The sequence below is a fragment of the Episyrphus balteatus genome, chromosome 1 (assembly GCF_945859705.1).
Source record: "Episyrphus balteatus chromosome 1, idEpiBalt1.1, whole genome shotgun sequence".
NCBI lineage: Eukaryota > Metazoa > Arthropoda > Insecta > Diptera > Syrphidae > Episyrphus > Episyrphus balteatus.
Genome location: NC_079134.1, coordinates 5,590,471 through 5,608,806, shown reverse-complemented (window position 1 = coordinate 5,608,806; position 18,336 = coordinate 5,590,471). Strand labels below are relative to the sequence as shown.

General features: G+C 30.0%; 2 protein-coding genes across 2 annotated transcripts; one reads left to right on the top strand and one right to left on the bottom strand.

Annotated features, from left to right (window-relative positions):
• Positions 1 to 273: 273 nt before the first annotated feature.
• On the bottom strand, positions 274 to 1,042 carry LOC129906602 (fork head domain transcription factor slp1-like). Its single transcript, XM_055982413.1, has one exon. The coding sequence runs from the start codon at positions 970 to 972 to the stop codon at positions 274 to 276; it is 699 nt and encodes a 232-aa protein (XP_055838388.1). The 5' UTR covers positions 973 to 1,042.
• Positions 1,043 to 10,384: 9,342 nt separating this feature from the next.
• On the top strand, positions 10,385 to 11,398 carry LOC129905787 (fork head domain transcription factor slp1-like). The gene has a single exon (XM_055981353.1). It carries the CDS (start codon positions 10,635 to 10,637, stop codon positions 11,358 to 11,360), a length of 726 nt encoding a protein of 241 aa, XP_055837328.1. The 5' UTR covers positions 10,385 to 10,634; the 3' UTR covers positions 11,361 to 11,398.
• The last annotated feature ends 6,938 nt before the right edge of the window (positions 11,399 to 18,336 follow it).

Genomic DNA, 18,336 nt, shown 5'->3' with positions numbered 1-18,336 from the left:
AACTCGGTCATCTTTATGTGCGTTGACTTTGATAGACAACAAACTTTGTTTAATCTTGTAGAAACCCAAAAACTCATAATTTTGAATGTAAAACAAAAAAAACAATAATTAACTTTATACAAAAAGATTATTTAATTTTTTTCTTAACCTAATGACATTTTAAAGCTTTGTTATGAATTACAGTTAGTAACAAATAAAAATATTTACAATTATTTAAATAAATTAAATTTTGAATATGTACAATCAATTAAAATCTCTCAGAGCAATTTTCATCTATTGATAGTCCATTGATGAATCCATATAATGACCGCCACCACTTTGAATCATACTTTGCTGCTGCTGTTGGTAGAGGTGATAGTTGTTCCACATTTGCTGTTCCTGCAGAGCCGTCTGTTGCATGGCCATTACTTCTTCCGGTGATGGGAAGTAGACTGCATAAGGTCCTTGTGACACATGTTTATGCTGATGATAATGATGGTAGTGTTGGTATGCATGTTGATTTCCAGCAACGGGATCTCCTCTTCTTAGACGACCAGTCGTTGCTCCAATGGTAACATCTTCGGCTGATGCATCCAAAGTCCAGTAATTACCTCTACCTGGGTCGTCCATGGGGCGTTGTACTTTAACAAAACACTGGTTGATGCTGAGGTTGTGTCGGATGGAGTTTTGCCAGGTGCTCTTGTTTTTCTGGTAATATGGAAAATTGTCAGCAATCCAGGTGCAAATTTCGTTGAGGGTGAGGAATCTCTTGGGGCTATTCCGGATGGCCATCACAATGAGGGCGCTGTAGGTGTAAGGTGGTCTCTGGTCACAATCTTCGTCACCGCTGGAGGGCTGGGAATCTTCACTGTTGTTATGATGCTGATGATGTTCATGATGCTGAGTTGTTTCTTCGTCACTATTACTTCCGTTACTGGATGTGTCCGAAAGAATTGATCGAATGGAAAAGTTTGAATCGAAAATTGGAGCCATTTTATCTTGGAACTATTTTTTTCGTTTTTCTCTGTAATTTCTCAAATGACAAGTGATACTCTGTCAAAGTCAGAATTGAACTGATGTTGATTACCACTGAAAGCAGTCTATTTATACTCTGGTCAAAGATCATCTAAAGTAACCAAATCCTAGATGCTATGACACTATATCATCAGGATTCAGGAATATCCATAGCCAAAGCTAATGCATCATATCCATTCAACCAGATCAAGAGATTGGATTTAGTAAGTAAAGTCGATTTTGCATAGGATTTTGGAATCAAGATGAAACAAGTATAACCAGATTTGCGTCAAGTGTAAAGGAGATGCAAGTCCTGGATTTGGTCAGCATCCTTGTAGCTTGTAGGTGATTGGTCGGAGTAGTAATTAGTGGGATTACGCTTTCTCTGCGGTCTGACTTTCTTTCTATTCATTCAGATTTGCATATGAATGAATGCTTCTGTTTTACAGGTAGATAAACTAAATTATCCATTCATACTTCTTTGAAAGAATTTTGAATTATATTTAAAAGGATTAAGAATAACCATTAAAACAAGCGTGACGCTAAAATACTTGAAGGAAGTACAGTTTTTTTTGGGAGGGTGCATCGTGTGCCGTTAAATTGACTATAATGTCATGGTAAAGTAATTCAATAAACAGAATCAAATATTTACATCTTATATAAGAGTTTTAAAAATGAGCATATCACATAAATCGTAAAGTTTACATGAGCTGAATATCAAAATAACATGAAATTAAAAGTACTTTACTCATTAAATAGAAAAATGCCATCCTTGAGTTATTGAACAGATTAGCAACTTCTTATATTTTCTAAATTTATATACATATTTTCATAACTGTACTCATAGGGATTCCAAATTTTGAATCAGTCGAGGTTATTGAATTAGGCCATTTTTTTTTATAATATTTGGCAGTAAAGTATCTATGAGTCAAACTTTCTCAATGCTTTCTTAAAAACTTTCTCAAAGCTTTCTTAACAGTTGAGTTATAATTAAGGCTTAAAATATAAGCAAAGCTTTTAACTATCGAATTTTTAAAAATTGAAGCGATGTCCATGTTTTTTTTGAAAAATGTTGGTTTTTATTTATTACTAGATGAATAAATAACGCAGCAGAAAATCTACGGGAAAGGAATTGGAAATAATTTTTTTCTACTTTGCATTTAAAAAATAAGTTAAATTATTTTTGTATAGCCACTTTTCAACGGTAGGTAATAATTATAATATTTTAATGGTTATGTATTAGAAGAATTTTTTTAAAATATGACTGAACAAAAAAACTAATGGAATCCATGCATTTATGGAAGAAAAGTGAAAGAACTTAAGTTTATATACATAATAATCAAATTTGTTTATTAAATTAATAGACTTTTTTTGCATTTTGCTATTAATAACTTCTTTATAACTCTAGTAACAGTAAAATCTATTACCATTCTGAAATTCCCTTTAGACGCGCATTTTAAAAAAAAGTAGGTGGCCACTATGTTCCTATATAAAACGTATTTTGTTAAAATAGTACTACGATACTGAAATTATGTCTAATTTATAAGATATTGTATCTTACAAATGAAATAAATGAAATGAAATGAACGAAGACAAAAACAAAAAATGATGAAATTTAAAATACACTGAACGAAAAAAAAACTATTATTTTCTAAACTGGTTGCAAAAGAAAATTTTTCTATTAAAACAGTGCTAAATGTATCCATCAGGCATTTTAGGCTTATCCATTCTTGAGCATATTTTTTTTTTTTTTTTTAATGAATCGATTAATGATTTTTTAATTTTTTTTAATTATGTAATAAGTTTTTGAAAAAATTTTCAAAATTTGTATTAACTTGTATATAAAAATATATTTAAAGAAATAAATCAAGAAATTAAATGGCATTGTGGATTGAACCAACTCAGAAAGATGTTTTTTTTTTTAAGTAAATTAAAATTATTCTTTTATGAAATTTTACAAACAAAGTTTTAAATTTCTAAACATTTATTTACTGTAAGAGCTAGTTTGGGCGACTCAGTTGTGCATTAAATTGTTTATGGTATTTGGAAAACAAGTAGGGAGATGGTAAATATCGTTGTTCCAGGTCCTAAACATCAAATTAAAAAAAAAAAAAACTTTTTAAATAGAATGTTGCCAAGGGACACAAAATATTAAGTTTGAAATAAAACCACCTATCTTTTAAGCCTTTTTGATTCTTCTGAATTTTTGAATTTGATCATTTGTATTAATTTTTTAAAATATAAATAAGATCCAGCAATAAAATCAAGCTTTATTTTAATTTGGTTAAAAAAAAAATTAGATTCAAAGTGGAAGATTTTTTGTCTTAAAGGAATCCATCTACTAAAATTACCTAAGCTAGGATAAAGAAGTATTTTTTATGGACGCTGAATATATTTTATCCGCGGATTTGAGTTACTATAATCCGCTTTAGTATGGAATATTCATTTTTTATTAAAAGTACCTATATCTATATTTTTTAACGTATATGGATATTGAGTAATTTATTTTATCCATATAAATCCTAAGATACATGTTCAACAAAAGTTTCTAAAAAGTAGAAAAACGAATAATTTAAAACCACATCTTATTATAATGCAGCTTAACTTTGTTCGTACTTTAAAAACGATGTGCATTGAAAATTAATAATAAAATTCCATTCCATTAATTTAAGTGGATATTTAGGATGCAAGAAAGACAAGACATAATATTTTTTTTAAAGAGCTTTGAGTTCTATTGATCTTTTCAAAAACAATTTAATATTGAACGTCTATTTTCGAATCAGGTAGTCTAATTTAATATTGAACCAAATATTTGGTATTTGGAGATCTATTGACCCCATGGATAGGTAGCCTTAAGTTCATGTTTAAAGGACTTTTATTCGCTACTTTTCTTATCATACATTTTTAAGACTTCAAATTTAAGGAAAAAAATTTTGATACCTAAATTAAATTATTCATTTCGCCAAAATTATCAGTAAATCAAAGAAAATTACTTCAACAAGGTTTAACTCACAACCTTCCTTTTTAGTATCGATAAGGTTTCTATTCATATAGGCCTAAAATGAATCCAACTTTTATAATGAACTGAAAATCCTCTCAAATAAAAAATATTCAATTAAAAATTTCTTAAATATTAATTTCCAAATCCCCATCTCGAAAGTTGACCCATCCATTTTTATTTCTGTTTTCGTTCATTAAATCATGGCAGAAAATTACTAGCCTCCGTAAATAATTAATAACAAAACCTTCATATTCGATTCCAGATGAGAAACAAAATAAAAAAGAAACTTTAGTTTCATCAGTTTTTTTTTCCGGTTTACCTGTGTTTGATGCAAGATTAATGAAGTTCAATGTAACAGAAACAAGAACTTTACTCTCAAGCTCAATAAACACACGAAGTAAGAATGGATCAATTTCATATACCCCAGCACACGCAGAGGAATTGGAGAATTTAAGCTCGTAAACCTTTTTTTCTAAATCCCCTTGCCTCTTTTCTATCACCAAAAACAAAAATAAATACAAAAAATAAAAATACCTAACATAGATATTGAATTTTTTACACCAAGGTCGTCAACATCGATCTCTCTGACGAAAAAAAAGGTAAATTTGATATAAAATATCACAGACCTGAAGGAGGAAATAAGAAGCTAAAGGTGGGTGGGTCGGTAGCCAGGTATGGTTTAGTAGGATAACACATAACAGCTTTTTCCTTACAAACTCATCTGCACACACGATTGAAGCCCGACAATAAAGGGAAAAGAAAAACCAAGCTAATATACATTCACGCAATTCATTCTCATTTTGATAAATCCTCGTCCTCTGGCCAATGTTATAGGGATAAATGTTATAACAGAGATTTGAAGAATAAAATCTACCCCCGCACCCTTAAACCATTTTTCCAAGTGAGCTGTGGATGAATAGTTATCTCCTATATAATTCCCCTTCTACAATATCACACAGGAAATGTGGTGGACCACATAAGCTTGGAAAGTAATGTTTTTTGTTCCATGAAAAGCCAAAAAGTAGGTATATCTACACACAAGCAGACTATATTCCTTTTTGCCACTTATACTTTTATATAAGTGGTTTTGGCTTTAGCTTTAGGATTCAGATCATTGAAATAAAATATAGAAGTTAAAAAGGTAAATGGACTTGAGCTTTGTCAGAGATGTTCTTTCTGTTCGCAATGTAATGCCAGAAATCTCTTTAAAAAATAAAGCCTCAGCATTTTGTAGAAGATGGTAGATGAATTATTGATAGGGTTTTCCTTCTAAATTGTGTCAAATCAGCAAATGGAGGAGTGTGTTGGGGTAGTACAAAAGGTTGTTCTCTTGTTTGTACATTTATGAACAGAATTTCAAATTAATATCAATTCTCTTCCTTGGCAAGGAATATCAAATAAAATGACCTTTGAACTTTTCCGATTCACACTTGTATTGTTTTGAAATATTTATCAAGATAGAAGATTTTCTTAAAATTTAGAAACCTTTATGAAACTTTGACAGACCCATGAAAAATCAATAGAACTTTGGTTTTATTGTTAAAAGTTTTAAATTACTTTGGACACTTGTCAATAGAGGCCAAATTTTAGTCAAATTTATAGTAAATTTTTGTTTGTGGAATCACTTTTAAGGTTTCATTGATATTTTCAGCCACTGGAAAAAAAATTTTAAGTGTGAAATTCCCACTTGATACACTTGACAGGTTACATTTTACCTACAACCGGAAGTATTATCACACCTAAAAAACACTCGTTTAGTTTTAAAATACAAATTATCTACAATTCTTGATGCAATAAAATATCTGTGGCACCTTTACAAACAGGTCATATTGATTAATGGCGACTACGATATTCTCTGTTCCTTTGTCTACCTGAACTTGGGCAATAAAATACATATACTTCTTCACCTTTTGACTATCCCTTTTTCTTTGCTAAACCACAAATTCGAGTGGTATTTTATTGCCGGAAACAAAAAGCCTAATAAATCAATAAATATCTTGCATTTTACTATGTTTGTTTAAGGATTCCGCGAAGACTTTATGCAACACATTCATTATGATGCTTTAGAGTAGATTGCAGGTGAAAATAAAATTCATTTTATTTCATTCATAATCCTGTATAGTCTTTGTGTATGAGGATCATGACAAGAGAAACTAGCAATGTTAAGCATTATTATGTATGAAGGACATTACTGTAGATATACATATAGTTTGCACCTTGAAAGTGGGTTTTTTCACAATCAACCAAATATTTTATGACTTCACTTGAAAATGTTTTCATTCAAATTTTTTTCGGTAGCTTAGGAATGACCATGGATTTTCATTCAATATTGTATTTAATCTGGGAAGTAAATAATCTACTCGTTAAACATTGGACAACATGTTGCGACTGGAAAGGAAATATTTGTTTTCATGTTAAAAAATCACGTATATATGCATCATATTTTTATATTTATTAGTGTTTTCAATATTCTTCAATGTTTGGAATTTCAGTAAAAAAAAAATATATTGACCCCTTCCAAAGCATGAAACATTAATTTACAACTAAATACATCGAGTTTTGTGAGACTAGATTCTAGAGAGAGAATTGTCGAATGACAAACATTAATGATACCTGTCATAAGCCATATAACCTTAAAAAAAACACCTGTTGGCACCCATAAACCTTTATTAACAACACCTATACTATAGCACCGTATTTGATTAAAAAATTTAAACGTTGCAATAGTTTTTAAATAAGTTGTATTTTTTATAGACCATGGTCGATAATTTTTGAAACCAAAAAAAATCATAGTAGAATGAAACCCATTGGAAAAGGAGGTGAATATGATGAAAATTAAAGGAAAAATAAATTACGGGCGAGCCGAGTTCGGGAAGTGGGTGGGTTGAGTTTTTAATGGTAAAAAATGGTATATCTCGATTTCCGGCAAAACTACAAGTCCTATACGACAAAGTTGTAGGTAATAAAAAGATCTACAGCTTTTGTATCAACAATTTTTTCACATAACCTCAAAATTTATGTGAAAAATTAAAAAAAAAAACGAGTTTTTGGTTTTTAATTCTTATCTTTTTCAAAAACAAAAATTTTTCTACGAAATTTGGTGGAAACTTACCTTATTATATCCCAAATACACTGTAATTTATTTGGTTTAAAGTATTTATTTTTTAACCTTTTTTTTGACTTAATACCAAAAAAATACCTTAATCTTCAATCGAAAATTCACGTGTCAAAATATCAGCTTTTTTTAAAAGAAAAAAGAAATCAAATCTCAAATGAATTACCAAAGTAGTAAAAAAAAACTAGCATCGATACGAATCAGACCTATATGGCTTGAAAGCTGCATATCATGGAACTAAAACCAAGATAATCGGACCTCCGCACAGTGCGTCGAGTGTATGGGGGATGTGGACAAAAATCAGAATATAAAAAATTTGTGTTTCTTTGAATAAGAAAACCTTCAGAAACACTATTTATGGTATATTTCATCAAAGTAATGATAAATTTCACAAAAAAATAATAAGCATTTAAATAATATCGAATGAGAGCCAACTCTGCAGGCAAAATGAGAAAATTGTCCAAAAAATGACAAAAGTGCAATTAAATTCCCCGATATTTTGGAACAAAATATTTTGAAAGACGCTTTAGCATCCACAGCTTTTTGTTTTACTTAAAACAAACTCATAAAGCACCTTTATACTTGAAAATTTTACAATTTAAGCCAATTTTTCGAAAAAGTCCTTATTTTTTAGTTCTGAAAATGAGTCTACAAAAATGTAAATATTTTGAAGATGAGCAAGTATGAGCAAAAAAGGTGAGCAGGATAAGAAAGTAGAAATAAAGGGGAACCTTGTGGCATACAAGATTCTGCTACAGCTTGCTACAGTCTGATATAAATTTAGTTTTTGAGTCACAAAAAACAGACTTTTTTAGGTTATATTTTTTAAATACTAATTTCACTTTACAAAAACAAATTGACATACACACCTGATCTACAGATATTCATTTTGATAATTAACAAAAAAAAAGTCAAGAACATTTGTTTTCACTTAAAAAAAATTGATAAACATCAATTTGAGCCTTAGCTTGAAAAATCAAAATATCATGAAAAACACCACTAATCTTTTTGAATCTTATATTTAAGCAGTGAAAAACTGTGTTTTATTATTGTTGAATATAAACCCTACATGTGAAGCACCGGTTTTTCATCATATAATAGACTTGATTTTTTTATTTTTGTCCACTGGTCAACGCACTGTGCTCCGTGAAAAAAGTTTTGGTTGAAAATACACTTTATAGTTTGAAAATAAGAATCGTTATAGCAACTTCCGGGGATGGTTTTTAAGTTTTAAAAAACTTAGCCACTTAACTGTGCATTTTATTTTTACGTGTTTACCAACTTTTTGGTTTATAGGGTTTTTCGATTAAAAAAACAACATGTTTGCATTAGTGATGGGAACTATCGAATAAAAACTATCAAACTATCGATAGTTGTAAAATAATCATTCATTCGATAGTTTGAAATCATTTATTCATTCATTTATTTAGTTACTATTTTCATTCGAATAGTTTTTTATTCAATAGTTTTTTATTCGATAGTTTTTTCATTCGAATAGTATTTTTATTCGATAGTTTTTATTCAATAGTTTATTCGATAGTTTGTATCCGATAGTTCATTCGATAGTTTTTATTCGATAGTTTTATTCGATAGTTTTTATTTGAATGAATAAATGAATGAATGAATAAACTATTCGATAGTTCAAATCATTCAGTTACTAACTATCGATAGTTCAAATCATTCGATAGTTCCCATCACTAGTTTGCATTCACATAGGTATAGAACCCTTTTTATTTATTTTTTTTTGTCATTTCATTTTTTGTTGATATAAATAGAGTACCAAAAGATTTTTTTGTGTTTTGGAAATATGTAAATTGTTTTCGATTTTCAGTTTTTTCGTTTTTGATAAAAAATATGTTTGCTTTCGGTACCTCACATAGAACCCTTTTTATTGTTTTTATTTTTTTTTAAATTTTATTTTTTGTTGACTGCCGCCACATGAAGTTTTGGAAATATATAAGTGGTTTTCGGTTCTCTTGCTAGAGAAAAGGGATTTTTAACTGGGGTGTCAAAACAAGAAAAAAAAAATATGATTTTGTCAATAAGCAAATTATTTGAAATAATTTTTTTATACAAAAGCGTAATATTAAAATTTCAAAAAAATATTAACTATTTTTTCTTTTTGAAAAATCAATGTTTTTGAACGGGTTGATAAATTTTTTTGAAAATTTGTTTTTATGTGTTGAATAACAATTTCTTAAGAATAGTCTACCAAATTGTTTTGTTCAAAATGTTTGAATTTTTTTTAATTATTGAACGACAGCAAAATGTTTGAAAATGTTCATTTAAAAAAAAACATTCATACAATTTTCAAAAACCTGGAGATCAAATATATTTCTTTACCAATAATAAAAATAATCTTAAATTTTAAAGCGCTATTTGATGCTAAAGATAAAAAAAATCAACTGAAAATAGTTAAAATATGTACCTATGTATACCTATAATAAATACTGAAAAATAAATAATATCAGGCAAAACTTTTCTAAAATATGAAAAATAAATTTTTCAATTTTTTCTACTTAGCCCTGATTTTCAATCATCAGTTAGACTATCGAATAATGTCAATACAAAAAAATAGATATTCCTAGGAATAAACTCTATCTGAAGTTTATCTGACTATTGATCTGTTTTTTTTTTTTTTTTTTTTTGTTAAAATTAAATGTTTTTAAGTACCTACCCTTTTTAATAGTAGTATAGTCAATGCTCATATTTATAATAATTCAAGCTTAAGATACCTTCTAGTTTTTGAGAATATCCAAAGTTGCTCAAACTATCTACTGTATTCTTAAAAAAAAACACGTTTTATCTTATTTTATACTTCATTGGCCTACAAGAGTCTTTTTATTATTTCTTTTGATTGTCAAAAACATATAAAGTTTACAATTATTTTCTTCAAATCATATTTTTTTCAATGTCAATCATGATCACTGTTTATTGATAGTTTTGTTTGATATTTGTTTCCCTTTTTTACTAAATTGCTTTTATCCATTTTCAAAATAAACGTATCAACCATTTTATTTCATTCATCAACACATGTTTTCTTGTCAACCTTATCCCGATTTCATGATTTCAACTCAAGAATGAACAAACGCATAATGCTAAAACCATCACCGTATTTCACGGCATCTGTTCATTGATATTTTTAAAATATCCTTACCTGAGAAATTCTCAGAGCAAGATTTTAAGTAAAGCATTGAATGAAAAATAGTAATTCGTTAAATCCACTTTCGAAAGTTCATTAAGAAATATGCATTTAAACTGACGCTGAATGAATATCTTAGTAAGCCGTACTTTTTGAATGAAAATCTCAAAGCCTAATTGTTGGGTTATTCCAAAATGTTTAAGCCTTCTCAATGAATATCTTCCAGATTTACGGAACTATATAAGACCACTTACTACGCAGTCATTCATTATCAGTCTTCTCTGGACTTTCATACTTGCAGTTTACAATTAAACCAAAAGTATTCAAACAAATAAATATTCAATTAAATTATTTGTTTTACAAAAAAAAAGAACATCTCAACAATGGCACCAGTTTTCGAATCGAATTTTTCAATCCGATCAATTCTATCAGATTCATCATCAAGCAGTGGCAGCAACAGCGACGAAGAAACCCAACATCATCACCATCATCATCAGTCCGAGTACACTCAGCACAATCAAGAGTTCCAAAATTCCAGCAGCAACAGCAGCAGCAGCAGCAGTGAAGGAGACCCAGATCAAAGACCACCATACACCTACAGCGCTCTCATTGTGATGGCCATCCGAAACAGCCACAAGAGGCTACTAACACTCAATGAAATTTGCGCATGGATTGCGGATAATTTCCCATATTATCAAAAAAACAAAAGCACTTGGCAAAACTCTATCCGCCACAATCTGAGCATAAATCAGTGCTTTGTGAAAGTACCACGTCCATTGGACGATCCAGGACGTGGTCACTACTGGACATTGGACCCATCGGCTGAGGATGTAACAATAGGTGCAACCACTGGACGCCTACGAAGAGGTGATTCAATGGCTGGAAATCAGTATCCATATCAACATCATCATCATCATTACTTGCCCCAAGTTCCAAGCACTCCATATGCCATGTACTTTCCGACACCGGAGGAAGTTATGGCCATGCAACAGTCGGCTTTGCAGGAACAACAAATGTGGAATAGCTATCATCTCTATCAACAGCAGCATCAGCATATGGTTCAAAGCGGAGGCAGTGCCATGGACATGGATTCAATGGAGTATCATTAAAAAATAATTTGCTTGCAAAATTTAAAAAAAATTCATAATAATTGTAAATAGCTTTTTTTGTCTTTAATTGATTGTAAATATTAAACATTATTTTTTTCTACACGGAAATTTTACTGGTGTTGTTTTTTTTTTATTAAAATTGAAAATAATTTCATAGTCCAAAAAGAGCTTTAATATGAAACAGTTTTCAGTGTTGTTTTGAAATTAAAAATAAAATATTTATTGCAAAAAAAAAAACAAAAATTTGCCTTAAAAAGTATTTATTGCAACTGAACAATATTTGCCTAAAAAAAATATTATTACAACAGAAAAATATCTGCATTGCTTTGCTACTAAAAATATTTTGCATTAAAAAAAAAATCATGTGTGCAATTAACCCGTGGTAGAAGTGAAACCTTAAAAATTATTTTTCTTGCATAAAATAAAAATCGAAAAAATTTACCTTTTTTTATTCTATCACCTTTAAATCCATATCTTTTATATGACAATCTTATAAATTAAAAAATAATAAATTTTAAATCATCTTAAAGCTTATTATTTCACCTTTTATTTGGCTTTTCAATCATGTTTCTACCATGCCTACAAAAAAGTAAGAATTTTTTAAAGTCAACCATCTCGAAATTTAAAACTAAAGTCAACCATCTCGAAATTTAAAACTGAGATTACAGTACTTCCCACACTGGTGGCTGGTCATCGGCAACAGATCTTCACAGGTGTTTTGAGGTATTTTTCAATTTTTTCCCTTTAAGATTGTGTAACTTGTAGAGTACGTACCGGTATGTGTGATATATCAAATAAAAGGTTATGTTATCAGTTAAATCAAATTTATATGTGCACTAGATCAAAAGATATAACGTGTGTAGGAAAAGTACATCTTTTTGTACTTTGTACAATTATAATGTATTTAATTACCTATCTACAGTACAAATTTCATTCATCTATCTATTAAAACAAAAGTTATAACAAGTTGAAGTCGTGTCGCGTTTTCGTTTCATCTTGTTTCAAATCACTACGATACTAAAGAAGTTTTCACTTCAAAAAATGTAATTGCAAATGAAAAAAAATTGCATTGAAAACAAAACTTTCACTGCAAATAAAAATATTTTGCATTGAAAAACAAATTTTCTGCATTGAAAAAAATGCAAAATGTGTTCATTAAATATTTTTTTTTAATATTTGTTGAATTTCTTACAATTTTGACTATTTTAACTACAACATTGAACTTAATTTATGCATACATTTATGGTCAAATATTCAAAACTGTAGGAAATTCGACGAATATTAAAAAAAAAATATGCATTGAATTTTTTTTTTTTCAATGCAGTAAATTTTTTATTTGCAATACATTTTTTTAATGGAAAATTTATTTATTTGTGCTAAAAATTTTATTTTCAATGCAATTTTTCATTTACACTAAAAATTTTTTTTATTTTCAATGCAAATATTTTTCAGTTGCAATAAATTTTTTTCTTCAATGGAAATTTTTTTTACTTGCAATGAATATTTTTTAAAAAATTTGTAATGGAGAGCAAATGCATTAATAATAAAATGATTTTTTACAACTCTGCTTCTAAGCCGATTTACTCAGAAACAATTTTAAAGTGAAATGGAAATCACGATGCAGAGAATTCGTTAAACTGACAAACTGAGTAATATTTGAGCTATTAGTCATAGTCAAGGTAAATAAATTCTTTCGTTAGAACTAAGCTAACTTTAAGCTAGAGTATTTAAGCCAAGCTTTTTCAAATCAACTGAAAATTACTCAAAGAATCTCTCTCTCTTAAAGCAGCTCTCCATGCTATATAGCATCAAGAAATCAGATACTTTAAAAAGTCCAGACCATAAACAAAATTAAAGTAGATATAACAAGTGAGATTCAAGCAGCTATAAAGCTACAAAGCCATAATTTCGGTTAAATTACTCCAATACTTTTGAGATTAACTCTGATTTTTTTAATTTTAACGTCTATATCAGTCTTATCAGGACGCATTACAGTTGACAGCAATAAACTAGATTATCAGTTAGCCGGACGATGATTTTCCATATCCATATCATGATTCACTTGTGGATAGAATAAAAAATCCTTTAGGAATTGTTAAGAGGAGTTAGTTGTTAAATAAACTTCATCAAAACAAGAAAGATAAATGCTAGTAGATATTAAAAAGGTTTAGAATTATAATTTTTATCAAATTAGGAAATGACAATATAATCCAATCATATGGTTAGCCACTCTACGCACCTGTTACAAAAAATTAAAACCCTTATAGAAATCGTGTTTATCTTTATTAGATTTATCAGAGCGAAAAAAAGGACATGATGAAAATATAAGAGACCCTTTTTTTTTAAATAAATCTTCTTTCACCATTTCTTATTTATAAATCCTTCTTTGGAGAAATGAAACCACTTAAAATGTTAAGTGTTTGTTAAAGAACCTTTGTCAAAATACTCCAATAATTCCTTATAATTCAGCATTACATAAAAAGAAGGTGTTAATTCAACTTTCTCATGATTAGTCCCGTTTGTAAATTATTTCACTTCCCCAAATGATGCAACATTTTTGTAAATATCTAGTTTAAATGGAATGGGATGGTTTCGAAAGAAAAACAACTTCAGCGTCCAATTTTTCCACGAAAATTAAGGATATGTTGTTGACTTAGGGATTTTAATATACCTTTATGTTTTTAAAATGCCAAACTTCAAGAACGAGATACCATTTGATAAGTTTCTTAAGGTCTTCAACTCTCAGAAAATGCAGAATAGCTAAATATAGTAATGTCAACTTTTGAACGGTTATCGTTTAGATGATTATTCAACGATTATAATAATCCTTTGTTGAATATGGATAAGTAGTAGCAGCTTGCTGTCTTGACGTGGCAAAGGGACTTGCCACGACTCATGGTCGAAAGATCAAAGCGGAAAAGGATGTTTCTACTTTTATGAACCAACTACAAGCCTCATATATGGAAGATCCAACTGTTGACGAACTTAGGAACCGAAAATCGGAAATCGAGTTTCGGATCAGCACTTAAGATGTCCGGATTTTAAACAGGCTACGTGCAGCCAAAAAAATTAGTGGATGTCCGGAATAGGAATAAAGGTCATATCAGAGGCAACAAGGAAGTGATATGAAGTGGAAAAGGAAGCGGAACATGGAAAACGGCGGAAAGAGCACACACACCGATTGTTCGAGTGCGGCTTTGAGGTAATTGGGCGACTTAGTCAAGAAGTTATAGGGAAAACATTGACTCGGTTTACTACCTTGTTGTTGATAAACTTTGGATATGGATAGGGCCAGACCTTTTGCTGACCGCGTCTATGGTAATCTCTCGGAGGATTCATCACAAGATCAAAATGTACTAGAAGATCATTAGATCAAGGGGCTATTAGCAGTATCACAACTAATGTGCTGGGTTTCACTAGGTAACCAAAATAAAGCCGCGAAGAATAAAGGTGAGTGCATGCAAACAAGGATGCGGCCTTTAAATCCATGCTGCAGGCAAGAACCAGAACTGCTAAGAGAGTAGCCCGTGAGATCTACACCAAAAAAGGAGAAAGAAACCCAGAATTTTAAGACGGAAAAGTGACAACACGAAAAACAAGTTATTGAGTAATGCTACATTAGAAAATTCTACCAAGGGTAAAATAATCCACACAAGAAAACCCTGTCGAAGCAAAAACGGAAATATATACGCAGATGTTGCTTAGTATTTCTAAACTGCGAAACGAAGAATTTGCCTCCAATTCCTCTTAAAGGCAGAACAATTTATTATTCTTCTTGGACAATGAGGGCCAAAATATCCGTCCACCCAACAAAATGTGGAAACAACGATCTCAAGACTAAATATAATATGGAAAGGTAAAGTCTATTTCTTGGCATTTACAAAAAAAGAATTCCCTTCTAAGTCAATACATTTATAATTTAATAATTCTATTGTCTTAAATAAAGACCATTGAGAGACTATTTGTTCCCCAAAAAGAAACAAATCAATTACGAATATTTGATATGAAAGCAGACAAAAAATTGATTGATATTCCTGCCCAGTCCATTTCTATAATCCATTCATCAATTATTCATAATAATCCAAAAAGATATCCTTTATTGTTTTCTTTAAAATAAATAGTCTTTGTGGAATTGGTATATTGTATAGTTCTTTTGAAACATTTATTCATTTAATCACCGGAAGCATGGTCTAGGGGTTTTACCGCACGCGATTTTGTTTGGGCAATTGAGCTGACACGAAACAAAATACAAAAAAAAAAATTCTTTTTTCTCCACAATCCAATGTCAATGACGAAAAAACATTCTTCAAAGGCAAAAGCCATGGACGTAAGTACAAAAAAAAAACAACTTCAATATCTTGATCCTTAGGTATAAAGCTTTGTTGGGTTCATCGGCTTCAATTAATCTTCACCTTAGCCTTAGTCGGCTGGCCAACATGACTTGGCTCTAGTTGGTCTGCTCAAGTCGATGGTAAGGGCGATTGTTTCCGTGTTTAGTTTTGTGTATTTTTCATTGTTATTCGAACATTAATTGTAAAAAGCAATAAAGCAGTTTAGGTAAGATAATGAAACAAAGCCAAACAAAAATACAAGAATGACTGAAAATGAAAAATGAAAGGAACAAAGGAACATTTCAAAATTAATTTTAGATGAGAAATTATTTTGAAATTAGTTTAGTTTTTCCCTCGCCATGTCAAGGCTTATCGCTTTGAGGGCATTCACGTAAAAGCCAGTTACATTAGAATGCATACGGAAATCTAACTAACTCCAGGAACAATAAAGAAAGTTTGTAGCTTATTTGTATGCTAAAATTGTAGGTACCTTTGGTTTCTTTGTCATTGTTTTGACTTTGAATGCATTAATGTCAAAATGTCAAAAATAAATGAAATTGTTTTCTTAAATTTATTCACCTGGAATAATATCAAAAAGCTTTAATATTTTACAGACCTTTCTGTAGGCTAACAGAAAAAAAAAATACAAAAAAATTGCAATCCACAATGAAATCCATTGTGAAAAGTGAATGCGGGGAAATGGGGAAATTCTAAAAATTCCTTCTTTTGTATATGTGATGATTTTCCTCGTCGCTGTCGAATTACGATACAAGGACTATACGACGACTACCTGCCAGGCTTTATGCTTTTAAATTTGAATTTTTTTGTCTTTTTTTTGCCTATTTTTGTGTTTCAAACCAAAAAAATACAGAAAAAGAAAATAAATATAAATAAAAATAAGCACCACTCACAAAAAAAAACCTTGAAAATGTAAAAAAAAACTCAATTTTAATTTCCATTTTATTTAGCAAAAGAATACAAAACACAAACAAAACATAAAAAAAAAAACTTGTGCAAATTGTTGTTGAAAATCTTAAAGTTGAATTTATAAATTAAATTGCCTTTTGAAAGTGCGGAAACATCCAATGCGCGGCGGGAGTTTTAAAATATATATAGCATTGGGTGGGTTCGAAACAATGCCGCACGTTTATGTTATAAAAGCTATACCGCCCTTAACTTAGAAAAGAGACCCAAACGCCAACAGGGGGTGGAATTCTAATCGCCACATTGTTGAACTAAATGTTTTTGGAATTAAAATAGCAAATGAACAACAACACAGGATGGAATGTTGTTGTTGTTGGAATAAAAATTACTTACACCAATATTTTTTGATTGCCATCGAATTTATTATAGAACATGCAAGGTTACAGGACATCTAGAGTGACAAGTTACTGGGTGTTTTGGTGTTGGGATACAGAGGACAATAGAATTGGAATTTAAAATTTTTGTTGGACATCTGAATTTCATACAATAGACAATTGAGACAAAAATTATCTTTGGTTTGACTTTTATAAGAGATGATTTATTTTTGGGGTTTTGTTTGCATTTCGTTGTCATATGACGAATGATTGAAATACCCAGGGCCGCCTTTAACTATCCTGGGGCCCTTGGGCACACAAGAATTTGGGGCCCTTTTGGAAAGTACAATGGTTGGCTTAAAGGCAATGGTTGGTTAAAAAGGGGTGCCAATATATCGTTCCATATAAAGTACCTAGTGTCTTTATTATTGGCAGGGGGTGGCAACAATACGTGCATTGAGACATCAATCGTTGCCACTGCTAATAATTGTACTTTTTATACTGCCAATAATTAAACCCTGTATCCGTTATAAGTTTCAGTTTGAAGAATTGGAAAAAAGAGCTCAAACGGATTGATAGATTTGCTAAAAACTCGGTACAGACGATTTGTACGTAATTTCCAAGAGTCGTTTTTTTTATTTTTTTGTCTTTTTATTTTAATGTCTCTTTTTCAACGGATATCTCCATTATAAAGTTTTCGAGATATTACAATTTTCTCAAAAACGGATAACGATTTTGTTCTGAAAAAAAACATGTAATGCTGCAAATAGGGCCGCACTTTTCAAAGAAGAAAAATATTTTTTTGGACCGTTATTAACGGTACTTACTTGCCATAGAACAGATTTCTTAATGAAAACGACACAACCGATTTTAATGAAAATTTTGACATAAAAAGGTTTATACTGATATTAAAATTAAGAAAACTTTAAAAAAATTATTTTTGGATTTAAAAAAAAAATTTTTTTTTAAACAATTTTTTTAAAAGTTATTTAATGAATTTTATGTGTCAATCTTTAAATGCGAGAGCAGTTCGCAATTCAAATTAAAAAATGTTTGGGGGTGCCAACCATTGTACCATGGCGTTTTCCATTTGAACCAAAACATTGATGTACCGTCGACGATAGTTTTTTCTTAAACGTTTTCCAACGGAATAAGTTTTGATGTTTTTTTTGCCGACGAATTGATTCTTTTTTCGTGTTTTAATTAGAATCTACACATATGTTTACACTGATTTTAACACGCACTACAAATTCGACAGTTTTGCAAACTTCAAACGAAATTATAATTTAAGGAAAAAGATAATGGAAGAGAATTCTTTGTTTTTATTAATAAATAATACATAATCTT

Bases quoted from the DNA above. Each gene is read 5' to 3' on its own strand.
- LOC129905787 (XM_055981353.1), top strand. From the start codon at position 10,635: ATGGCACCAGTTTTCGAATCGAATTTTTCAATCCGATCAATTCTATCA.
- LOC129906602 (XM_055982413.1), bottom strand. From the start codon at position 972: ATGGCTCCAATTTTCGATTCAAACTTTTCCATTCGATCAATTCTTTCG.